At 39.7% G+C, this 27,212-nt stretch overlaps 2 protein-coding genes across 13 annotated transcripts in view; one reads left to right on the top strand and one right to left on the bottom strand.

Moving 5' to 3' along the window:
• cdk8 (cyclin dependent kinase 8) overlaps positions 1-22,829 on the bottom strand; it is a 110,465-nt gene extending 87,636 nt beyond the window's left edge. For 2 of the 3 annotated variants that reach the window (XM_080197385.1, XM_080197386.1), the window contains exon 1: positions 22,470-22,829. In XM_080197385.1, the coding sequence (XP_080053511.1) occupies positions 22,470-22,597 (128 nt within the window). In that variant the 5' untranslated portion in view covers positions 22,598-22,829. The remainder of the gene's footprint in view (positions 1-22,469) is intronic. The other variant, XM_080197388.1, reaches the window with a different exon arrangement.
• rnf6 (ring finger protein (C3H2C3 type) 6) overlaps positions 1-27,212 on the top strand; it is a 229,097-nt gene that overhangs the window by 130,130 nt on the left and 71,755 nt on the right. The window lies entirely within an intron of this gene.

Here is a 27,212-nt window from a genome sequence, read left to right as displayed (position 1 = left end):
TGGGGATATACCATGAATGCATCCAAACTCTTTTCTTTAAAGGCAGCCGATTGTTCAGCCAACATTTTGTCTACCAATTTTTGATTCTAATTTATCTGGGTCAGGTTGGCTTATTCTAGATTGTTCCTCAACCTTCACCATAGCCCACCTTATAATCAGTGTCCTCCAATTGTTGTCAGACTGACACTGATCCACTTGTTCACCTTAATCTCAAGAACCAGGTCCATCAGTGCTTCTTTTCTCATTGGACTGGAAAATAATGCCATAGAAAGCTTTCCTGAATGTACTCTAGGAATTCTTGCCCTTTTTTAACCCTTGACATGATTACTATTCTAGTTTATATTTGGATCCTTCAACTAATTATAGCTAATATATTATAACTAATCTCTTGCCCTACTCTGATTTCCTTACAAATTTGATCCTTTACTTCTTTTCTAACAGTTGGTCGTCTATAGACTACAACGAGCAATACAATTGCACCTTTTTTGTTCCCTCTCTCTCGTCAAAGAGATTCTGTTCTTGATCCCTCTGGGGTTTCATTAGTATTCACAACTGATTGCACTGCACTCAGGGGACTCTCATCTGGTATAGTCACCAATTCCTTCTCTCCCTGCATACATTTAAACTGCAGTGTGACCACATCTAGAAATATGCTGTCCACAAAAGTTCTTAACCTAATGGATGTAATATGATACCAGGTTTTACTCACATGTTGAAACCCAGAGCTCAAAGCTGCTGCAACTGACGTCACATATGATCATCCTGGACAGGAAGTGTCCTGGAGTTCCCACACAACAACAGGATATGCATTCTAGAGATTTGAGCAGCCCTGCCACTCCTCTATTAGATAATAAACATTGCTTGTACAAATAAACCTTGCTTCTTAAAAAAACCTCAATAGCTAATCACGTCCCTTTTGTTGATGTCACTTAAACATAGGGAACCTAACAATGCTTCACATAAAATTTTTAACCTCCCAGCTATTAGACCCTGTCCCTAATTTTGGAGAAAGGAAACACAGTAGCAATTTTCACAAGCCAGTCAACTCTCAGATTTTCCATGACATCACTTGTTTCCCCTCCAGCTTTCTCAAACTCAAGACACGAAGTTCCATTTTTACTATCTTCTCAGGTAAGTGATAGGCCCTGATCCTGGGCCTCATTTTATCTTCTTCCCACTGTTCCTAATTCCTCCTATTTCCATTGCTGCTGTCCCGTTAGTTTAGCACCTTCAGTTCCTCAACAGAAATTCCATAATTTTGTAACTGTCTCAAAGTGAACCAGACTGTTCTTGTTGTCTTCACCAGAGAGGAGTTTTCAGCCCTGTGTCCTCTCCTTCATTAAGGCTGCATACTACCTAATCCATGATAAATCTCGACACCTCACTTCAATTTACCTACAACTGAAGCTTTCATACATGGTTTGGTTGCTTCCATACTCAATTATGGTCTGCAGCTGATCGTCCATCCTTCCTAAGCCAGTTGGTCCAAAAAGTTGCTGTTCATTTGTTAACTCACACCAAGTGCTGTCGATATATGTTCGCCAATCTACATTTGCTCTAGTTCCAACGTTTCCAGTTTAAAATTTTCATTCAAATTCAAATCTCCCTATTTCAGCAATCCCACTATCCCTACAGTCTTCAGGTTCCTACACTCCAATTCAGGCAATTTGAGCACTGCCAATTTAAAGAGTTCCAATGTTTCATCACTGAAATAGTTGCCATTAACTGCCTGGGCTTTAAATTCTGGAAGTTCCATGCTAAGCATCTTTACCATTCTCTCCACTTCTCAGTTTTGCTACTGAAACCTTACTCCTTGGCCAGTCTCCCACTTTCTATTCATCACAAATTTGGAGTCATCCAAAATATCATCATCCATGTTCTAATTCATACCAAATCTGTTCATTCATTACCCATGTGTGTGTTGACCTACACTGGTTCCTAGTTAAGGAATGCCTCAAATTTTAATATCGCGCCCTGGTTTTTAAATTCCTCCATTATCTCAATTCAAATCAGTTTGAGGAAGAAATGTGTGTGCCTCCAATTCTGGGCTCTTGAATAATTTTACTTACAGCCATAACTTCAGCTGCCAAGGCTCTTGGCTCTTCAATTTAGATGGTCTACTAACTGCTGGACAATTATCTGCATCTCTTCTTCCTCCTTTAAGATGCTCCATAAAACATTTTGTTCAAATTTTCTCATACCTCTTTGTTTGATAAAGTACCCATGAACATCTTAATATTTTAAACACCATAAAACTTCCATGCAGATAAAAGTTATTTGTTGTTGTTAAAACATACCACTTTGACTTATCTGCCTCTTTAGCTACTTTTTGTTTCATAGTCACTTCTTGGGAGCACAAAAGGAGTTTTCGATGGCAGTTCTTTTTTCTTAATTCATAGTATAGTTTCACGCTATGTACATTGATTGGAACTTGTAGCTTGCAGTATTACAGAGTGAAGCACATTTGAATCGCACATTATAATAAGGTTAGGTATATTTGTAGCTCAACCTTTACAATTATGTGCTTACTAATGTAAAAATTGTAAATCAATGGCCTTGATTATTCTAAGAATTCATGAAATTACATAATTTTATTCCTCATCTGCTTTAAGCCCAGAGTGAAAAGTCAATGGCAAGTTACATTAGTTGTGGAAGGACTGTATCATAATTCAAACAAAGAGGGGTGATCTGTATAAAAATTCACATTCTTTGTTGTCATGGTTCTCACCTTTGGAAACTGACTTAAAGCACAACACAGATGTAGCTATAAATCACAGGAAAAATTCAAAAACTGTAGACAGATGAATTAGTAGTAACTTAGCTCTCTTAAGGATACAAAGAGAATCAAAGTTCGGAACAAATAAATAATGTTGAAAAAAAATCCAGCAATTTGGCAGAGTGGAAACAACTCGAGTTCAGATGGTCTGCAAATTGCTTGATGATTATTCTCACCAAACCAGAAAAAGAATTGCAACATCACTCAGAGTTGCTTAATTGAAATTATTTGCACGTCATGGAATTTACATCCTAAATGCAAATTAATCTCACTGCTACTATTTGGGGCTGATAATTCATGTTGTAAGAACTCTAAGAATGATGTGAGTTATGGTCAGAATGCAAAATGCAAACTTAGAAGCCCAAAATGAAGCTGCAGAATTTCACTCCAGCAATTTGTGAATTAGTTCACAAGAAATATCTGAGTTATATTTTGTGAAAATCTAGGCATACAGATAACAATTAATGACTTTCAACTGTGAAGTTGTTTTTGACACTCAGTAATGTAAATTAGATTGCATCCCAAAATGATTTTCTGAAATAAATCTATGTACAAATAAAAATATCAATACCTTTTGCACACCCATCTTGCCAACCGATCCTGCCAGTTATTATTCACCCAAGGATCAGTAGCATACACAACTGTAATAACAAGATAAAAGCAATAGAAAGTAAAAAATGGTCTAAGAGTCATCCAAACCCAAAATGTTGGCTCTATTCTCTCTCCACAGATGCTGTCAGACCTGTTGAGATTTTCCAGTATTTTCTGTTTTTGTTTCACAATAAACAACTGACTTTCTACATCTTCTCTCTTAAATCATCTTGCTTTTTCTTTCTAACCACTCTCTTAATCACTTCATTTCTCTTTCTTTACTTTTGATTCTGATTCATGTCATTTCCTTTACCTGCTTCTTTGCATTCTTAAATTTTATTGGCTTAGAAGATAGATCATTGGACACAATGTTGAAAAGATCCCAATGCAGTACTGCCATTGTTACACTATTATTAATTTATATTCCCAGCAAATTTCAGCACAAATCTGTAGAGCAAGGAAGAAGTCCAATTCATATCATCCACTTCAAATTGTGCCATTCCAGCAACCTCTACGTCAATATTGCTGCATTCAATTTACATTAACACGCCAAAAGTTCTATTCCTTCTCTGAAGAGAAAGTTAAATGTTAAAAACATTCAGAAATTAAATATTTTCTTTTGTTAGCTATGGATCAGTTTATGAAAAACTGGGGATTTAAAGATTAAGTTTTTGCTGGATGCTATTTACACATTTTATAACATAATTTACATCTACAGGGTCTATAACCAGTTACGTGTGGCACATTGACAAAAAAGCCAGCTGAACAACTTAGTTCCAAGTACCTGATGCCAAGTTCCAAGTACGGACAAAGAGAACACTGCCTGCACAGGGAGAAGCATGTTGAGGTTTTAACCACTTTGATAACAAAGTCTACCTTTCACAAACACAATGAACTCAACTGAGTTTGCAAAAGTATTCTCTGACAGAGCATTTTTGAAAAAGCACCATCAGTAACAAGTACAAATAAAACTGAAGAAAATATCTTACTTAAGCCTACAAGAAAAATCAAAATTTACTCTATAACCTTGTCAAATTCTATGAACTGCTCTTATTTATAACAAATTACACAAATTTATTGAAGTTTCAAAACATTTAGTTAAATCACTTATGTAAATATACTATTTTCTGCATTTAGTGATTCCCTTCCTAGTTTAAATCTCATTCAAGTAAATAGTTCACATTATTACTTCCAGAAACAGATGCATCAATTTCCTCAATAAATTGTGATGTAGCATATAAATTATATTTTTGCATTATAAAAAGTTTAAATGATGGTAAAATCAGTCCATACAATTACTCTTTATGCCTTTGGATCTCCAAAGGCTTAAACTCAGCCAAAACTTGACCAGCCATATCCTAACTTGCACCAAGTACCACTCATCCTTGTCCGGGTGAGTTACAGTGGCTCCTTATCGAGCCACAGTTCCATTTTAGAATTTTCATCTTTATTTTCAAATTTCATCTTCATTACTATTTCCATTGCTACATTCTTAGAAATCTCTACAATACTCCAATTCGAATCCTTTGTGCCTAATTTGAATTGTACTCACCAGCAGCTGGCAAGGCCTGAAGCTCTGGATTTTCTTTCCTAAACTTGTCCTTCCTTGAAGTCGCTCCTCAAAACTTATGTCTTTGACCAAGTCATTTCATTATGCAGTTATCAATTTTTTTGATTCATTCATGGGACATGGGCATTGCTGGCTGGCCAGCATTCACTGTCCATCCCTCGTTGCCCTTTGAGAAAGTGGTGGTGAGCTGTCTCTTGAATCACTGCAGTTGTATTACACACCGCTGAGCGCTTCAGGATATTTTACCACATCATGCCACAAATGTCAATTGCTGACGTGTTAATTGTGTTGGTTTCATTGTATATACCTAACAGAAACATTTCACTGAAGCATAGCATTTGAAAAATAACATCTAAGCTTTAAACCTGTCAAGAAGAATTAATAAGAAAGCAAAACACTCTGGATCCTGGAAATCAGAAACAAAACTGAAAACTTTGAAATGGGTCAGACAGGTTCCATGGAGAGTGAAATCGTATGTGTGTTTCAGGCCAACAACCTTTCAGAAATGGAAAGAGTTACAGATGGTCCACTTTGGTAGGAATAATGGTAGGAAGGATTATTACTTACGTGGAGAAAAACTGCAGCAGGCGACAGTGCAGAGGGACCTCGGGGTCCTTGTGCATGAGTCGCAAAAACCCAGCCTGCAGGTGGTCAGGAAGGCAAATGGGATGCTGGCCTTCATAGCGAGGGGGATTGAATATAAAAGTAGGGAGGTCTTGCTGCGGCTGTATAGGGCATTGGTGAGGCCGCAGCTGGAGTACTGTGTGCAGTTTTGGGCGCCGTACTTACGCAAGGATATTTTGGCCTTGGAGGGAGTGCAGAGGAGGTTTACTAGGCTGATACCGGAGTTGAGGGGGTTGAGCTATGAGGAGAGGCTGAATAAATTAGGCTTGTACTCGTTAGAGTTTAGAAGAATGAGGGGAGATCTCATTGAGACGTATAAGATGATGAATGGGATGGATAGGATAGAGGTGGAGAGACTCTTCCCGCTCAAAGGATAGCAGGACTAGGGGGCACAGCCTCAAGATAAAGGGGGGGCGGTTTAGAACGGAGTTGAGGAGGAACTTCTTCACTCAAAGGGTGGTGAATCTCTGGAATTCTCTGCCCGTTGAAGTGGTGGAGGCTACCTCGCTAAATATTTTTAAGACGCGGGTTGATGGGTTTTTGATAGGAGAGGGGATTAAGGGTTATGGGGAGAGGGCGGGAATGTGGAACTGAGCCACAACAGATCAGCCATGATCTTATTGAATGGCGGGGCAGGTTCGAAGGGCTAGTTGGCCTACTCCTGCTCTTATTTCTATGTTCTTATGTTCTTATGCAGCAGACTTTAAGTACAGGAGCAAGTAAAGCTGAGCAGTGGAGAAAGAATAAAGAGGGAAGATAATTGTTGAGTGGAAGGCAGAAGGGATTAAATGACAAATAGTACAAAGTCAAAGGAGATAGAAATGTGACAAGTTTTGAAAAAAGATGGGCCCAAAGGAATGTGTAAATGGAATCAGTAGAATCATTAGGAACGCTTGCTGTCCACAAACATAGGGCAAAAGTCATTATTTGAAACTGTTGAACTCCTTTTTCCTTTTTTGAGTCCAGAAGGCTGCAAAAGTCCAATTTAAAGATGAGGTGTTGTTCCTCAAGCTTACTTTAAACTTCATCAGAACAACATAGGAAACCCGAGAGAGGGAGGTCACAGTGGGAGAAAATTAAAGTGATAGACATCCAGAAGCTCAGGATCACACTGGCAGACATAACAGAATCATTCCACAAAGCAGTCAGCCAACCTGAATTTGGTCTACTCAATGTAGCAGAGGCCACAAAGCAAGCAGTGAATATAGCAGATTAAACTGAAAATGTTGAAAATAAAAATCTGGAAAGTGTGTTTGGGACCCTATATAACGATGATGTGATAGAAAGTAAAACAGCAAGTGTGGTATCTACTGTGCTTGCACAAAAAGGTAACGGAGTAATTGATGGGTGAACCAGGGTGTTGTGGGGTGGTTTATTCTTTTCTGATGATAGAGGCAGTGGTGGGAAAGGGAAGTTGTGTTTGGTGGTGACATCAGACAGGAAATGGCAGATATGGCAGTGAACCATTCATTGACTATGTCACCGATGGGGTGGAAGGGAAGAAAATGTATGAGGAATAGAACTGACATATTAGAGGGCTCTGTCAACCACAGTGGAGGGAAATCCTTGGTTGAGGAAAAATGAAGTGATGTCAAAGCACAGATATGAAAGATGGCAGTGTCAGAACTGACACAATGAAGACGTAAAAAAGTGAGGGAATTGAATCGAGCGCTTAAGGAAACAGGGTGGAAGTCAATAGTTTCAGAGTGGATACTGGGAAATAATCAAGCCCAAGAAATGGAGACAGAAAGGTTGAGGAAGGGAAGATAAGAGTCAGATGTGGACCACACAAAAGGAGGTATTGGAAGCGAAACTGACAATCTTCCAATCAGGACAGGACTGGAAAGTGCACAATGCACTGAAAAAAGGGTGTGGGAGGGGAGCCAAATAAAACTGGAACAAAGGCTGTTTCAATAATCCGCAAAAAGGCAGACACATTGTTGGGAAACATACATGTTCTTATCTTTTATTTTGAGAAAGTGAGTGCTGTCAAAGAAGAAATTGCTCAATGTGAGAACAGTTCAGTCAGACAGAGGCAGGCAGTGGTCCTCAGATGATTATGAAGTTAGCATTGCCAGGTAAACCCTTACATGAGAACATCTGAGAGAGATTCCCCAGCACATCTTTGGGGTACCCTACAAATCTGACACTGGGGAGCCAGGGAGTAATGGCCCCTTATCTCAGAGGAGTTCCTTCTTATATTTGAAGTAACCAGGTGAAAGAAGAAAAACATCAGAAAATTTGAACCAAAAGAATGATGAATCATTGTCTTTAGTACAAATTTGTTCAATACAAGAAACTACTCACCGTAAATATACTCCATTAGAGCCTAACTTGTTGAAAATAATTCTGAGTGTTTTACTTTTTTAAAAAAAAATTCATTCCAGAGATGTGGGCTTCACTGGCTACGTTGGCATTTATTATCTAGCCCTAACTGCTCCAGAGAAAGTAGGGCTGAGCTATCCTTTTGAACCACAGCAGTCCAAGAGTACAGTTATCCACAGTGCTGTTAGAGAGGGAGTTCCAAGATTTTGACCCAACGACTGTATATTTGGACAATTAGACTCCCACCAAGGTTCAATATTTGCTGGATAAACTCAAGCAAAACAGATATTCAATTGGGGAATACTGCAATTGTAAACATTAAGCTCCTGCTTTTTGTACACATCAATTAAGTGTCATTATATAATGAAAATATAGTCAATAACTTAGTCAATTTAATCAGATAGATTGGGATAAAAGTGGTGATTTTCAAACCCTGTGAATAAACTGCTACCACCACAGGTTTTTAAATGTTATAAAGCAATAAGGGAAGATGCTACCTATGTGCTATGTAACATATAAATTGGAAATCAACAAAGGAAACACTGAAATGCAGCATTTTTATGAGCACAATTTCTACAATAAGCTTCAAATGGTTTTTTTATACCATCATGATTGGATTTGCTTCAGATTATGACATTTTCAATTTTAACTATTTAACCATTCACTGGTTACTCATTGCAAACACGCAGATCAAGAATGAGGGAGTAAAAATTAACAATTTCATAATATTATATCACCAAATAGCATCAAGAATCCACTGAAAAAAATTATGTTCCTCAACAACAGTTTAAAAACTCAAACTTGGTAGTTATTTAATAGTGGATAAAATCACAAAACTAAGCTTTCATATTTGGTATTGGCTGTCACCTTACACGTATCTAAAAGACCAGAGGTACACACGTGCGGAGCGGAGAAGCTACAACATCTTCAGAGCTTTCAACATAACATCAATGAAAATGAACATCTCGCCAAGACCATCCCCACACTGCCACTACTAGCCTTCAAACAACCGCGCAACCTCAAACAGACCATTGTTTGCAACAAGCTACCCAGCCTTCAGGAGAATAGCAACCATGGCACCACACAACCCTACCACAGCAACCTCTGCACGATGTGCTAGATCATCGACATGAATGCCATCACACATGAGAACACCATCCAACAGGTACATGGTACATACTCATGCGCCTCAGCCAATGTTGTCTACCTCACGTGCTGCAGGAAAGGATATCCCAAGGCATGGTACATTGGCAAGACCATGCAGATGCTACGACAACGGATGAATGGACACCGCTCGATAATCACCAGGCATGATTGTTCCCTTCCTGTCAGGGAACACTTCAGCAGTCAGCCTCCAATCTTCAGGTATGTGTTCTCCAAGACAGCCTTTAAAACACACGATAATGCAGAATCGCCAAGCAGAAACTGATAGCTCAGTTCCGCACAGATGAAGATGGCCTCAACCAGGGTCCCACCATTTGACTGAGGCTTGCAACATCCTACTAACCGTCCTGACTTGAGACAATTCACACCTCTTGAACCTGTGATCATCCCTCTCTCCACTCGCATTGTCTGTACCTGTGAAGACTTGATTACTTGTTAAGACTCGCATTTTGTCCATTATCTTGTAATTCAGTGTCTATATACGTCCTATTGGTGAACCCAACTCTCCACTCACCTGATGAAGGAGTAAGCACTCCAAAAGCTTGTGATACCGAATAAACCCATTGGACTTAAACCTGGTATTGACAGACTTCTTACTGTACCCACCTTAGCCCAACACCAACATCTCCACATCATGAAAATGTTTTTGGAAAAGTGAATGGTGCCAGATGACTTGCGGACAACTAACTGATTCTTATCTTCAAAAATGATAACAAGGCAGGGATCCGCAGATCAATTAAGTTAATACCAGTGGCAGCGTCAGATAATAGAATCCTTACCCAAAGATATGTGAGAATTATTACCAAGAAACTGAAAATACAATATGGCCAGTGCTGATTTCAGACAGAAAGAATCAACCTGCTGAATGTTTTGAAGGAAGACAAAGAGTTGAGTAGGGTAATGTAATGCACATACCATATTTTAGTTTTCAACAGACTTTTGATCAAGTTCACGACCAAGGCTACATTTGGAGTAGCAGAAAACTGGCAGCAAGGTAACAAATGGCTGCAAAGAGACAATTACGCAGGTCAGTTACTCAAACTCCACCAAGGTTGCTGGGACATTGTAGTTCACAATTTACATAAATAATCTAGACTCAGGAATCAGGAGGAGAATTTTAAAAGACACCATCGAACTGGAAGGTATAGTTAATACAAGAAGAAATGTGACAAAATGGAGGAAGGCACAAACAACTTTGTAAAATGGGAGCATAATGAGGGTTTAAGATGAGGAAAGAGATCACAGTCTAAAGTTGTTGAACTCAGTGTTGAATCCCAAGGGCCGTAACATGACCAACTGGAAGATAAGATGCTGCTCCTCCAGCTTGCACAGGTTTCACCGGAGCAATGCAGCAGACCAAGGACATGAGACCAAGGTACTGAAAGGAAATGGTAAGCAACACGAAGTTTGGGGTCATGCCTGCATACTGAATGAAGGTGTTCCACAAAGCAATCATCCAGTCTGTGTTTAAAGAACAAAGAAAATTACAGCACACGAACAGTCCCTTCAGCCCTCCAAGCCTGCACCGACCATGCTGCCTGACTTAACTAAAACCCCTATCCTTCCAGGGACCATATCCCTACATTCCCGTCTTATTCATTTATTTGTCAAGACACCCCTTAAAAGTCACTATCTTGTCTGCTTCCACTACCTCCCCCGGCACCGAGTTCCAGACACCCACTACTGTGTAAAAAAATCTGCCTCGTACATCTCCTTTAAACCTTGCCCTGCACACCTTAAACCTGTGCCCTCTCGTCTACCCTGGGGAAAAGCTTCTGATTATCCAGTCTGCCCATGTCTCTCATAATCTTGTAGACTTCTATCAGGTCGCCCCTCAACCTCCGTCATTCCAATGAGAACAAACCAAGTCTCTCCAACCTCTCCTCATAGCTAAATGCCCTCCATACCAGGCAACATCCTGGCAAATCTTTTCTGTACCTCCCCAAAGGCTCCATTCCACATCCTTCTGGTAGTGCCGTGACCAGAATTGAACACTACATTCCAAGTGCGGCCTAATTAAGGTTCTATAAAGCTGCAACACGACTTGCCAATTTTTAAACTCAACGCCAACGAAGGCAAGCATGCTGTATGCCTTCTTGACTACCTTCTCCACCTGTGTTGCCACTTTCAGTGACCTGTATACCTGTACACCCAGATCCCTTCACCTATCAATACTCCTGAGGGTTCTGCCATTTACTGTCTACTTTCTATCTATATTAGACCTTCCAAAATGCATTAGCTCACATTTGTCTGGATTTAGTCTCCCCAGTGTAAAGGGGACCACACCAGGAGTTGCATACAATGGACCAAATAACTTGAAAAGTGTGTTTAGGGCCTTAAAATGTTGAGGATCATACATGATTTGGAAGTATTACGAACTGTGAGGAAGACAGTGATAGACGTTAAGTAACAGAATAGGCTGAAGTGATCGGTAAAATTTATTGGAGACAAGCATGTGGTGATACGTTTTGGGAAGAGCTACAAGGAGGTAAAGAAACTAGGGTACAATTCTGTGCTAACTTGAGGCCACAAATAAAGTAATCAAATGTGTTGTTTGAAGACTGATCTCCATATAAATAGCAACATTTAACTACAACAATAACCCAGCAGGAAAGTTACAACTATGAGAAACAGGAGCACAGTAAAACTTGCTTGCAGAATGCTATTCTGTGGATTGAAAAGACCTCCAAAACCCACACATGCTCAGAACCCTTAACAGATGCCAATAAAACAATTACTTTGGAGAAAAGGCTGACAAGAACACTCCATACTCAAACACTGCTTCCCCCCAACCCCCCCACCTTAAATTTCAGTCCTCCGTCAGGGCAGAAGTACAACAAAAGTAATGTCTTAACCATACAAAAGTCAGTCAGGAGCTTTGTGGTTGCATTATGATCGATGCAATATCACTGGTAAGAAGAGGTTGATTGAGAATCTATACATGAATGTTCCACTGCCCCTCCGCAGGAACTGGTGATCACCCACAGCAGCATTACCTTCTGTCATGTTATCTGCAATGGTTGTTGACTCAAACTTTTGCTGACTCCAGTCATAACAAACAAATATGGTCCTGGTGTCTGTGAATGACTCTTCCATGTTGCAGTCTCACTACCCAACATATTGGACCACTTTGGTTTAACATTATTCCTGGTAATCACTCCTAGTTACTACCAAAGCACCCAATGTAAATCTGATCAGCTGGTCTTTGGCACAGTAGTCAATCCCTCCTTCTGCTTCACTTGTCTCCTGCTCACTTTTGCTCCGAGACCTTGATGAAGCAGATTCACTCGAAACTTTGACGTTCTACACAGTAACAATTCCACTATAGAGAGCCTGGTTGTGGATTGTGACACAATATGATACCGGAATAAAAACGTGGAAAGCTTTGTTCTCAAAGTATCACCTGCCAGCCTCTTCAAGAATTTGAACAGCTCTCTGCTACACAATTTGAAGCCGGGTGAAATGGCTCACAATGCACACAGCGCATTCCTTTTTTTGCATGAATTCTTGAAATAACTCACTTGTAAACATGATGCCATTATCTGAAACAAGCAAAACTGGTCAACCACGATTTGTAAAAATTTGATGTAGCTTCCCAAATGTCACACAAGCTGTAAAATTACTCAAATTTGTGCTTCCAGCCATTTCAAATGTACATCTACAACCACATGCGGTTTCTGAAAGATCCTGCAAAGTCCACATGAAGTCTGGACCATGGATGATCTGTCCATTCCCAAGGATGAAGTGGCCCTGGTGGTGCCATTTTCTGGTTTATCTGATAAGAGGAATAGGACTTGACTATGTTCTTCAAGTCCAGATCCATATTCGGCTACCAAACATATGACCTGGCTAGATTTTGTATTCTAGAGGAAGCTGGATGAGCCTCATTAATTTCATCCATGACTTGTGAACAACCAGGGGGCAGCACGACCACTATTGACCCTCAAATATGCATCCATCCTGCACACTTAACTCACCCTTATACTTCAACTAAGGTCACAACTCATCATCTTCAATAATAGTTGGCCATCCTTGCATCAGATATCTCTTGACTTGAGATAGGATAGGATTTCTATCCATCCACTGCTTAATACTCAAGTCTCACAAGATTGGACAAGTCTCTCTCGTAAGAAAATTGTCTCAGGTCAACTTCAGCCATACCTTAGATGACAAGTTCAGTAAAAGGGAGACAACACAACGCATCCACATTTATGTTGTTTTTTCCTGCTCTGACAATGATATTATACTGCTAAGTTGACAATGCAAGCACTCAGTGCATCTTCTTGCTGAGGCCATTTGAAGAATACATTTTGACTCACTGAAAAGACTCATCAACAGCTTGTGTTTGGTAAATAAGGTCAATGAACCACCACAGAGTTACTGATGGAATCTTTATGGTGCAAAAACGATAGCTAAACCCTTTTTATCTAACTGTGAATATCCCTTTTTAGCGTCCTATTTGCAAAACCAATCTGTGTTTTGGACCCATACTCCATTAAATGAGAAAGTACCATCCCCACACCATAGGGCAAAGCATCATACAAGACTGTCTGGATCAAAATGGGCTAGCTGATTAGCTGATTACAACAGCGCTTTCACATCCTTGAAAGCCTTCTTCTGTGTGGACTCTCACTTCCATTTGGCTTTTTTTTGCAGCAGTTGGTACAGTGGAGGCAACACTGTCAACATGTCTGACAAAAACTTTCCATCATAGTTTACCAAGCTCAAAAATGACCTGAGCTCTAACACATTCCTAGGCTCCAGAGCTTCCTTCAATGGCTCAGTTTTTCCCCTCCACAGAAGATGAACCTTGTGTAGTCATTCTGTGGCCAAGATACTCGACACTTTGTACCTGGAAAATGCACTTGCTTTGCTTAATCTCGCCCTGAAAACCTTTTTAAAAGACTGGAGCCAGATTGCTGAGGTGCTCTGCCTCAGACTTCCTCATAATTAAGATGTCATGCAAGTAGACAAATGTGAGGAATGCCTTGCAACAGGTCACCCATTATCCTTTGACAGATCATCATACTGGAGGATACGCCAAAAACCAAACAACTGTATTTAAACAACCCTTTCTGCATGTTGAATGGTCACATACTGCTTTGAATCTTCCTCCAGCAAGAGCTGTAATATGCCTGGCTTATGTCAAAGGGGTGGACAGTAGGTAGCACTGCTGCCTCACAGCACCAGAGACCCAGGTTCAATTCAGGCCTTGGGTGACAGTCTAGTGGAGTTTGCACATTCTTCCCATGCCTGTGTGGGCTTCATTCAGGTGCTCCAGTTTCCTCCCATAGTCCAAAGATGTGCAGGTTAAATGGATTGGCATGCAATATTGCCCCTTAGTGTACAAAGATGTTTAGGTTAGGTGAATTAGTCATGGTAAGTATATGGGGTAATGGGCATGGGTAAGATGCTCTTTCAGAAAAGTCAGTACATTCTCAGATGGGCCAAATAGCCTCCCTCTGCACTGTAGGGATTTCATGCTGAGTTGCAAAAATGTCGAGCCTCCAGTGGGTTGAAACAAATCTTCCACCATTAGGTAAAAGGCTAAGCATTTAACTTGTAAACCTGGTTAATGGTGAGCTTGTAGGCACCACGTATGTGCCCTGCACCATCATTTTCAAAGATTGGAATGATTGGAGCTGCATAACAAGAAAACTGAATGGGCTCAATGATTCCAAACCTTTGCTGCCAAGTAGTGGCCTGAGGATCTACATACAACTTCACAGTGGTACCTGCAACATACCTAGTTCATCCTTTAACAAGTTCAGATACTTCTTAATATCTTTGGTCACTTTGTGTGCCTGATCTCACCCCAGACCAATAGAATTTTGCCGAGCCAGTCATGCCCTAACAAACTCAGCCCTTTCCCTTTGATCATAAGAAGGCTTCTTGACTATTACGCAAAATATGCACTTGGAATGCCCCTAAGCACAACTTCTGTGCTGTAACTATTCTATGATTTGTCTTGCATTAATATTGCACATTAAATGTGCAAGAAGCCACAAGACACTTCACAGAAACAAAAAAAAAGGTGATTCTACAAAGGCTGACTAAAAGATATGATATGAAGATGGTGGACATTGACGCAACACAACTGGAGCCAGTCGCCAATAGCCATGGCCTCTGAAGGTTGACTGCCTGGAAAGATAGTGGCAGAGGCAAGGTGCAATGAAAAGCTCAGTTGAACAAGAGAGAGCCCAGAAAAAAACAGAGCCAGCAAACCTTCATCTCAGCCCAGTGTTTTCATCTGCAGCAGAAAATGCCATGTCAGAATAGAGCACCTCTGTCACACTAGGTGATGTTTAACAGAGCTGACCACCAAGACCCAAATTATTTGATGCCTTCCACCTTGAGACAAAGATTAAAGAAAATTTGAGGCATTGATAATAAAAGGAGGAATTCAAGGTAATAAAACAAGACACGGTGGTGCACATTTTCTGTCCAATAACAATGTTGCTTGCATAGAACAATTTGCAATAAAAAGAGTATTTTCTGTCAAAACAATGACCCTGACCTTGAGGAAGTGACATGCCAAGTCTACTGTAGAAAGTCTCATGGCATGTTGTATCTAGACATGGGAAAGACATGGCAAATTTTCAAATCAGCAGTTATGCAAAATTTCAGGAACAAATAAGAAAGTAACTGAAGCGCAAAAAGCAATAGGTATTAGAGGATCTGTATCAGGATGGGGAGAAACGTTGAAATGGATTAGTGTTAAAATCACTACTATTTCGAATTTGCATCAAAGATGTAGATTCAGAAATTCAAAGCAGAATTGGTTAAGTTTATAGATGGTACCAGGTAAGCAGAAGCAGTGGAATGGAAACAGTCTGTTTAGAGTACCCGTCAACTAAGCCAATACAATGTTGAAAATGATTATAATTCAAATCAAAGGAAGTTATAACCATAGCATGTACTGTTTTAGTCAGACCACACCTTCGATAATGCTGGACACTAGTTACCTAGGCACAAGGAAGACATTCAAGGATTGGGTACAGCAAAATCTGAATGATGAATCAAAGAGACTAGGTTTTTCACACTTGAGAAGAAGATACATCTCAAACTACTGATGATGAACAAAACAAGGGAGGAGAGGTTAAAAAAGTGTATACAATAAGTGGTTAGGTCATTTGGGCATGGAATGACAAATCAAACTAAGATTCAGTTTTGACCAATCTTTTAAAAAGAAAGTAGATAAATACTGAAACAGAAAATGTATGCCTGGTGTGGAAAGGAAATGAAATGAAGTAGATATCCGTTTTATAGAATTAGCACAACGCAACTGGGATAGTGGACCTCCTCTCTGTTGTAAAATTTATGATGGTGAAACATCAATGAGCGTTAACAGTTTCAACATCACAAGTTGGCAAATGGCAGTAACTTGTCGTGTCCACAAATGCATAGCAAAATCTGTTATAAGTTATTTTGATAACCTCCTTTTCCATTGATGCATAGTTGCAATCTTTGCAGATACAATCAATGCAATGAAAAAATGTAAGTGATTTTTGAACGTTTTACATACTATTCCTGCTACAAATGTTGAACAACCTCTTTGGCTTTGATAAAGTCATTTTGCAAGTGTGAAGTCTTATTCCTTTGGAAAAAGATTTTCAATTCAAGTTCATTTATGCAAACATACAAGCAATTTGAATCTTGACAACCAAGGTCAAATGAGAAATTAAAGTGAAATTATCTTAACAAAATAGCTGATTTGAAATATTAAAAAGACTCAATGCCCAATGAGCAGAAACAACATCAACAATTGGATTTGAACACACAATCTGCTTGCACTGACGAGACAAAGAGCATCAACACTTGCTATACACATGGCCTAGGACTGATCTTATGTCAGTGTTTGAATATGTGTATAGACCTGACCTTTGGCAAATGTTCCCCCTTCTCAGCATCCTTGACAAGTTTACACAGTCTCGTACTTCTTACACACAGACACTAACAGCTTCAGGATTGGACGGGACAAGACTCTGCCTTTTCCAATCAATTCATGTTAGACAATGGCATCCCTTAGCTCCAAACCCGGTCAATAAGGTCATGGACTGGATTTTGAAGTGGTGCACTTAATAGAACTCTGTTGGTGGCAACACTTCATGGACCTTGATTTTGCAATATTGCCTTGCTTGCAGTAAATGGTTGTCATTCTAATTTTTAGTCTTGAAACTTAGACACATTGACTTGAAAGCCCAAAGGGCCAACGAGGAGAAAGCAGTTATCTCCTGCATCCACCTAATCTGTACATTGCAAGCAAAACTGTGAAATACATCAAATTGTCAATATATATGGGAAAAATCCAGTAAAAGTGTTGGAGCATCGCACAAATACAATGCAAAATTGCTTTCATATATGAGATAACGGTAGACCAAGACACAAACATATGGTAATCACAATTCCTGTTCTCATCAAAACTTGATATGCATACAATGCTCTAACTCCCCACAAGTCTCGATATCTTACGCTTCCTGTAAGAAAATCAGACAGACAAAAAAGAATCTCAGTGAATTGCAGCATGTTTAGTGACTATGTCACGACACTCCACTTCTTCCATTGCAAAAGGCACTAATTGTAATTTTGTAACTTGGTTAGACTTAACTGGTCACATGACCTCAGACACCCAGAGCATGTCCTTCAAAGATCTGGAAACATTCTAAAGAAAGGAAAAAAGTACCTAGGTTTCGACAATCACAGTTGACTTCAGATGCAAGCAACATGTCTCATTTGAAAAACAGTTCCTCAACACTGCACAGTGACAGCTCAGATCAGTGGCAGGCAACCTGCACTGACTGTGGCCTGCGAGATATTTTGTTGAGAGAATAAGAGCAGAGTTTGCGAGAGCAGAGCCAGGTGATAAACAAATGGGAGTGAGCAAGATCAAAAGCTGAGCCAGGAAATTTAAGGGTGCAGTAAAGACAGAGACCAAGAGCAAAGTGATGAGTTGATTTTTCTCATTTATCTTTAAATATTTTAACTTTATGAAGAAAACCTTAGTTACCAATAAATTAAGTTTATATAACAGCAGTGGTAAAGCTTATTGAGAGCAATAGATTTTATTAATTAAAAAGGTAAAGAAATATAAATAAAATATTGAAAGCACATCTGTATAATTAAGAAATGCATAATTTTCAGTTGCAGCTGGTATTAGTTCTGATAAGCAGAGTAAATTGCAATAAATATAAATGCAAATATTTTCTTTCCCATTTCGAATTGACAGTTTTATTAATGTATGGATTACTTAGCATTTTCCATAATGTGTGTATTAAAGGATTAAATGTATGTAATCTTATTCATGTGGTCACAGCCATTGAACCTGGTGGATTTCAACCTTGTGGTTCACTGAGATAAAGGAAGGCCACTCGTGCAGCCCACTCACTAGCCTAGGTTGCCCATCACATACTTAGATTGCAGACCTGACTTCTACAGCAGGGCCTGAATCCACAACTTTGATTCACGTGAAATATTTTCACAGAGACGATCCAACTTCAAAGAAGCATTGCGCAAATCTGCAGACATTTTCACATCATGCAGTGCATATATTAACACAATCATATCCGTAAGTAGGATCAGTTGCAACTAAGTTATATATTTGGAGCTGACTTAAAGATGAGGAGAATTATGATTACTCAAAGAGCCTTTACTTTAAGATCTATAATGCTGAAAATATATATATTACAGGATGGCAACCATGTGAACTGTTTTCAGATGTTTAGGACTATGATGTTCATGATTTGCTAACATATTAAAACAGGTCTTGTAGAGTATGCATTTCTCCATTTTCACTGCAGCTTATAAGATCAAAAATAGGACTAGACCGTATTACCTATCAACCCAACTGTCATTCAATACAATCATGCTTGATCTTGAACTTCAGCCATTTGAAACACCACAGCCTTCAATATATTCAATCACAGAGCACACACAAGCCTCTTGGATGGAAAAGTCCAAAGATTCACAATCCTTTGAGTGAAGACATTTCTCCTGATTTCAGTCATTAATAATTTGCCTCTTATCCTGAGATTGTGGTAGCCGTGTTCTTGGTTTCTCAGGCAGGGGGGACAACTTTTCCACTTCTACCCTGTCAAGCCCATTCAGAATCTTGTCCATTTCAATGAGATCACCTCTTATTCTTCGAAATGCCAGAGAGTATACAGGCACAAATTTACTCAGCCTCTCATAATAGAATAAACTTCCCATCCTAGAAACAAATCTAGTAAACCTTCACTATGCTGCCTCCGATTCAAGCATATTCTGAGCTATGGAGACAAACTGCACGTGGTATTCCAGAAGTGTTCTCTCCAAAGTCCTGTATAACTGTAGCAAGACTTCTTCGATACATGTATTCCAATCCCTTTGCAGTTAAAGCCAACATGCCATTTGCCTTCCTAATTGCTTGCTTTAGTTGCAAGCTAACTTTGTATTTCATGTACAAGCGTATCCAATTCTCTCTGAACATCAACATTTACAAGTTTCACACCTTTTTAAAAAATGTTCTTTTTTATCCTCACCATTAAAAAGTGAATAACCACATTATCAACACTGACACTCTCTTACGTGAAAATATGCAAGTTGAGGAACATATTCATTTGCAAGTTAATTAATTTAACTAACCCAATTTTATGATGATAGCTGCTACCGCTAAAGTTGCAAATTTGCTTGAGGCACAACTAGAATAAAAGAAAATTGTTAAATAAAAAAGGTAATGAAGCCCCCTCAATAATTAAAAAGAGGATAAATTTATGATTGCAATATTACTGAATTCAGTAGGTGTGAAGGTCCCAGGTTCAATCCTCACTCCATGCTGTGTTAGCAAATCTCAACTCAGGTACCAAGTGAAAAATCACACCAAGAACCCAATGGAAGGGCTGAAATAAGATAAGCTTCTCTATTCTGCTGTACAAATAATGACTCTATCGCTAATCCTGTGTGAATGATCAAACTTTGTAACATCTTCCACACTTGTAGAATAGCTAGTTGGGCAAGCGATCAGAAGGTTTTATGATTAATGCACTAGACCTTAGAACATCAGACCTAGGAGCAGGAGTAGGCCAGTTGGGCTCTCGAGCCTGCTCCGCCATTCAATGAGGTCATGGCTGATCTTTTCATGGACTCAGTTCCACTTACCTGACCGCTCACCAAAACCCTTAATTCCTTTACTGATCAAAAGTAAGCATCTATGGAAAACTGAAAAGCAAGCACTGATCCCAGAAACTGACCAACAAAAAGAAATGATTAGCTGAACACTAAAAAGATAATTTTTTTTCATCAAATTACTATGATGCAGACAATATCAAACAACCAAATTGTTAAACAGCTATAGTTTAGTTAGCCTAACATCTGTCATAGGAAAAATGCTGGAATCTATTATTGAAGAAGTTTCGGCTGGCCACTTAGAAAATCTTAATGCAATCAAACAGAGCTTTGTGAAAAATGAATCACGTTTCGCTAATTTATTAAGAGCTCTTTGAGGAAGTAACAAACAATATGGATGATGGGGAACCCATGAATGTGCTATACTAGGATTTCTAGAAAGCATTTGATAAAGTGCCACAGCAAAGGTTACTATGCAAAATAAAAACTCTTGTGTAGGGGATAAATTAGTGGCATGGTTAGAGGACTGGTTAGGTAACAGGAAACAGAATAGGCATAAATAGATCATTTTTGCATTTACAAAAATGAGTGCCACATGGATCAGTATTGGTGCCTCAACTATTTACAATCTAACCCAATGACTTGGATGAAAGGAACGAACGTACGGTTGCTAAATTTACTGATGACACAAAGATAAGCAGGAGACTACATTGTGAAGAGGTCATAAAGGTCTTGAAAAGGGATTTGAATAGATCAAGCGAGTGGTCAAAAATTTGACAGATGGAGTTTAATGTAAACTTGCCCACTTTGGCAGGGAGAAAAGAAAAGCAGTATGTTACTTAAAATGGAAACGGATTGTAGAACTCTTGAGATACAGAGAGATCTGGATGCCCCAGTACATGAATCACAACATTAGTATGCAGGTAAAGGAAGTGATTTGGAAACAAATTGTCAAATGCAAGAGGAATGGAACGTTTAAGTAAGGACATTTTGCTGCAGTTGTACAGGGCACTGGTGAGACCAGATCTCAAGCAGTGTACAGCTCTGCTCTCTTTATTTAAAAGATCTGATTGTATTGGCAGTGCAAAGAAGATTTATTTGACTGATTCCTGAGATAAAGGGACTATCTTATGAGGAAAGGTTAGGTCTACATCCATTTGAGTTATGTTTCAAAAAGATAACCTCTCATTCTTTTGAAGATCCCGAAGGGACTTGATGAGGAGCAAAGTGAAAGGATGATCCTCTTGTGGCACAGACTCGAACAGTTTAAAAGTAAAGAGTTTCCCATTTAAGAAACAGAGGATCATCATTTTTTCATAAGTCTATGGAACACTCTTCCCCAAAGAGTGGAGGCACGATCATTGAATATTTTTAAGGCTGGGTTCGTTAGATTCTTGACTGAAGAGGGAGTCAAAAGGGTATAGGAGTAGACAAAGAAGCAGAGGCTCCAGTCAGATGAACCATGATGTTATCAAATGGCAGGGCAGAACCGAGTTGAATAGCCTACCTCTGTTCCTAATTTGTATGTTTGTATCCCCCACTTAGACAGTGGCTCATTTTAAAGAAAAACACTTCCGCTACACAGGTAATTGCCAAGGTCACAACATTAATTTCATTGTAATCATGTGAAACTAGACTGAACGTCATGCAAAATTACTAATACTGCTGAAGACAATTTGAAAAATGTTTCCTTTTACTTCTTTGAATCATTTAAGAATTAGAAGGAGTTATTTTTGTACTATACACACCACACGTTGGTATTATCAATGATATTATGAAAGATATTAATTATAATTACATCACAAATATATGGATGGTCTTAAAACCATTCAATAAACATCCAAATCTGAAAACATGTAATGAATAAAGCTCAATTATATTTAAATGGGTCCATTAATCTTCAATGTTTTCCAGTTGAACAGAAACACTGATCAGTATTAATTCTCTATTTGATCTTCCAGACTAATTTAGTTTGCCATAACAAAACAGTAAATTCGAACATGAATATGACGTAAGCGTGAGTTCATAGGTTTTACCCCCGACTGGTGTAACGACACCTTTCCAAACAAAAGGTCGTTCCAAATAAAAATTAACACAAAAATGTTATTTTACTTAATTGTTTCTTCCCTTATGAAATCGCAGAGACTCGACAAGCTGCACTAGCCAAGCAACAGACTTCACTTCAAAAGAGCAAACAGTACGATAAAGTAATTGGCAAAAAGAAAACACAGCGTCACTCCTTCGCCAACTAAAAACCATACAATAACCAGTATGAAGAATGACCAGCGTGGCCTACATGCTCTCAGAACCTGTACCTACCCGTCTTTCCGTTTGGCTTTGTATACATGACCATAAGTGCCTCTTCCAACTTTACAGCCCTCGTATTCAAACAGGTCCTCCACTCGCTCTCTTTCTGTCGTCAGCTTCATCTTGAAGTCATAGTCCATTTTCAAAGCTTTCCGATTAGATTCGTATTTCCTTATTAATTGTATTGTCTAACTGAAGCCAGCTGCCTCCCCTGCTTCGGTTACACGATGTCGCCGGGTGACACTCGGAGGCACCATATAAGCCCCTGGTTGGCCTGTAAACGTGGGATGGTTGCACAAGTCGTCGCTGTTGTCGCCCTGCCGCTCGCTCACTCACTCCTTGCCTGCACACAACACCGGTATCACACTTCAATCCCACATATGGCAGTGCCGCACGTTGTCGCAAATACAAACGCACGCTGCCAGTCAAGAATCTGCCACTTCCCCGCCTCCCTCGCGCACAGACGCGCGCTGCCTGTTGAAGAACGCGCGGCCGTTACACCGTGGGCGCGCGCGAGCGAGTGAGCGGATTCAAATGACCCCCAGCGAGAAGAGGCAAAGATGATTGTGCGCTTTTTTAAAAGAACTGTCATTTAAGCAGACACCGGGTTATCCAAATTGTCACATGATGTTACAACTAAAGTGAGTGCTATTTTAGAGTAAAAATAGCTACCCGAATAAAACCCGAAACATTAAAACAAGGCAAAGGAAACAATTTAAATTTCAAGCTTTTTCTACCTGTTTCAATCAACCTATCGCCCCCCAGCTTCTCACTGGTCGCAGGGGGCCTCAAGTGTCTGAGCAAAGACTGTGTCTTCCTGCTTCCGGGCTACCCGGGAATGCAGTGTACATTCTGTGCCTTGGCCATCCTCTACTACTGCCAGAGGAAAAATGCAGATGCACGTAATAAAAAAACAGAAAATACTGGGAAACCTCAGCAGGTCTGACAGCAAGTGTAGAGAGAAATATAGTCTTAAGGGGGATGGGGGGTGGATTAGCAGAGGTTACGGGAATAGGGATGGGTTGGGATTGTAGTCAGTGCAGATTTGATGGGCCGAATGTCCCCCTGCACTGTGGACATTCTATGATAATGGACTCAAAACGCTGTTTCACTCTTTCCAGATGCGGCCAGACTGATACATAGCGGCAGCAATGGGTACAGTCTGCAAGATGCACTGCAGCTCACCAAGATTCCTTCAATAGCATCTTCCAAACTGACAACCTCTGCATTAGAAGGACAAAGGCAGCTGATGTATGGAAACTCCATCATCTGCAAGTTCCCCTCCAAGCCCCACACACCATGCTTACTGCATAGCTATTCCGTCAATGTTGATGGCTTAAAATCCTGGAACTCCCTCCCTGACGGCTGTGGATCTACCTGTACCACCTGCACTCAGCCATTTAAAAAGGCAGCTCACCCCCACCTTCTCGACGACAGTAAAGGACTGGCAATAAATGCTGTGATCAAATAAAAAAAAACTGCTGAGTTTTTCCAACACTTTCCGATTTTATTTCATATTTTATTTCTCCAATATCCACAACGTTTTGCTTTTATTTCACTGATGCATTTAATTTTTTTTATGACAGAGGAGATGACAATTGTATGGACCAGATATTCAGCCATTCTGAATTTTTCTGTTTTACAGTGATAGGGAGGAGTGCATTAAAAATCACCTGTTGGAGGAGAGCACTGGTAGTTCTGGGTTGCTATTAAGCCTTCACATATTGTGTTTTACACAAAATTAAGTATTCCAAACCAACAGACAAGCTTATTAGCATTTCCTCAGGCTCTGACCTGTATTCATAATCTCCTTGCCTATCCAATGACGCTTTAACAATGATTTCATCAGTGAAAAATGGATGTGGTTGTTGATGTCCCTGCTATGTAATTTGCTGTCTGGCTGCTGAAAAGCTGAATAAGTTTTGTACGATACATGCATGCTCTGTTCTTATAGTTGTCACAAAAAGCTACAAAGTAATCTGACTTTATTCCAGAAATTTCAGCACCTAACTGATGGACGAATTGAATGAATAGTTGTAATAACATACATTGAAAACAGTCCAGGTTTCACCAGGCCATTAGAAGACCTTATACTCTGTGGGTTTCAACTTTCTTCAATAACAACTTGCATTTAGTTGGATAACAAAAACATCTGGAGGTGTTTCACAGAGGAATAGGAAAATAGCTGCCACATGCCAAAGGAGGGAACAAAGGAGGAAAATGATCAAAAACATGCCTAAAGTGAAGGTTTTTAAGGAGGAGATGGATGTGGACAGTCGGTGAGGTTTAGAGAGAAAGACACCCAGAGAATGGAACATATGTGTCCAACTGAAAAACAGTGAAGCTGGTGTGAAGCAAGAGGGAAGACGCATAAAAGATTGGACATAGGCAATTGTATGGGGAATGGGTGTAATGATGAAGGAAGTTACAGAAAAAGGGAGGAGCAAGACAACAAAAGTTTTAAACAAGAAGAATAAGAATTTTAAATTTATTCAAGAAAGAATGTAAATACATTAGAGATAGTTAAAAGAAGGTTTGCCAGACTAATATGAGGATGTGGAGAGGACATTTCCTCTTGTGAGAGAATCGAACTGTTTCAAATTAAGTGTTCGCCAATTTAAGACAGAAATGAGGATTGTGAGCTTTTGAAACTCCTTCAAAAGGCAGTGGAAGCAGAGTCTTTAAAGTAGAGTTGGTTAGATTCTTGATAAACAAGAGGATAAAAGGTTATCAAGGGTTGGCGAGTGGTTACAATTAGGTTTGCCATTATTTCATTCAATGGTGGATCTAGCCCAAGGGGCCAAGTAGCCTACTGCTGCTCCCAATTTGTATGTTTAGCTGCAACCCAACTGACCTGGAAAGGTCCCATCTCCCCCTGTGTCAATTTCAATGTCCCAAGAATCTAAAACCTTCTCTCCTGTACCATCTTTCCAGCCATGCATTCATTTGCTTCTTCTTATTTTGGGAAGAAAGAGAGATCAATGTGGGAAAAATGGTCTCCTTACTTGAGAAAGGATAAAGGCACTGGAGGGGATGGAGAGGAGATTCACTAGGTTGATTCTGGAGTTGAGAGGGTTGGCTTATGAGGAGAGACTAAGTAGACAGAGATGACACTCATTAGAATTTAGAAGGGGGGATCTTATAGAAACACATTAAATTATGAAGGGATTACATAAGATAGAAGGAGGGAGGTTGTTTCCACGATGGATGAAACTAGAATGAGGAGGCATAGCCTCAGAATAAGGGGAAGCAGATTTAGGACTGAGTTGAGGAGGAACTTCTTCACCCAAAGGGTTGTGGATCTTTGGAATTGAAGCAATTGAGGTTACCTCATTGAATGTTTTTAAGGCAAAGATAGCTAGATTTTTGAACAGTAAAGGAATTGGGGTTATGGTGAACAGGTGGGTAAGGGGAGCTGAGTGTGCAAAAAGATCTATGATCTTATTGAATGACGGAGCAGGCTCAAGGGGCCAGATGGCCTAATCCTTCCTCTAGTTCTTATGTTCTTATGGTTGCTGCAAAGACTGAGGGATCAGGCTGTTTTTTTTAAGGAAAGGATTGATACCAGCTCAGTCTGCAATAACTGTGGAGAGAGGCCATTTATAGTATTAGCTGGCGTTATGACCCGCAAGTTGAAACCATAGAAAATTACAGCTCAGAAACAGGCCATTTGGCCCTTCTTGTCTGTGCCGAACCATTTTTTTGCCTAGTCCCACTGAGTTGGGTATCCAGACATTTAATGTGAATGAAGTTGAAGAAGCAGGAAGTGGGTCACATGGATGAAAGGAGATTGGACAAATAATGGTGATCTGGAGCTGGAACCTGAGAAACAGAGGTGCAGGCTTAGGATATGAGGACATTTAGCTTGGTGGACATGGGAACTCAACAGGAGCAACTGAATGGACAGTTTCCATTTTGGTGGTGAAGAAATCTTAAATTCCTCTCAATTGTTGGAAATAAGGGCAGAAGGTGCATGAGAAAATCAAAAGCTGTAGACAAGAGGGTCAAAGCTATTTGGTACTTTGAGACTGCAGTTTAATATATTGCTGTCTCAAATCTATTTGATGTTGCTACTTCAGATATTTCATCTTGGTAAAAGAAAATAATTGCCAAATGGACTGCTTTCTGGTACCTGGCCCAAACATCTTAATTGGATAAACCTTTTCTTGTATCACCACTTAATTGGTTCACTGCCTGTGAAATAAACACACTGTCCAAAGTTCAGAAAACTTTGGGGTTTCTGTCACAGCTTCATGGCATTTACAACCCTGACAATTAAATAAGTCAAACCATTCAGGAAGCTCAGAACGAATTCTGCACACATAATAAGTATATTGTTGCCCCAGATGTGGGTCAACTGATGTTACGGACAAAGACACTCAAACTCTTAAATTATTGTACAACAATCTATTGTATCTTACTAAGTTACCACAAAAGTGTCACAACAACTCCACTACAAAAGACATCAAAACTTTGTTACACACAAATTAATCAATCTTTATCTCACTTTGTTGTACACCAAGTATCTAACATCTGACCTACTTTGTTATATACAAAGTATTCAAAAGGTATCAAAAGCTTCACAAAAACATTCCAAACTCACAACTTGGATTTAAATACTACCCGTGGCAAGATAAGGTGATCAGACTCTCTCCCGATGGGTTTTGTTCCAACGTCTCCAAGTCCTGGACTCAGGGTCTTGTTGCTTCTTCTGCAGTGGTTGATCCTGCAGGTTAATGCTGCTGATGACTCTTT

The sequence above is a fragment of the Carcharhinus amblyrhynchos genome, chromosome 10, assembly GCF_965287045.1.
Source record: "Carcharhinus amblyrhynchos chromosome 10, sCarAmb.v2.hapA, whole genome shotgun sequence".
In the NCBI taxonomy this organism is placed as follows: Eukaryota; Metazoa; Chordata; class Chondrichthyes; order Carcharhiniformes; family Carcharhinidae; genus Carcharhinus; species Carcharhinus amblyrhynchos.
Note: the sequence above shows the minus strand (reverse complement) of the source record. Positions and strands in the feature narration are given on the sequence as shown.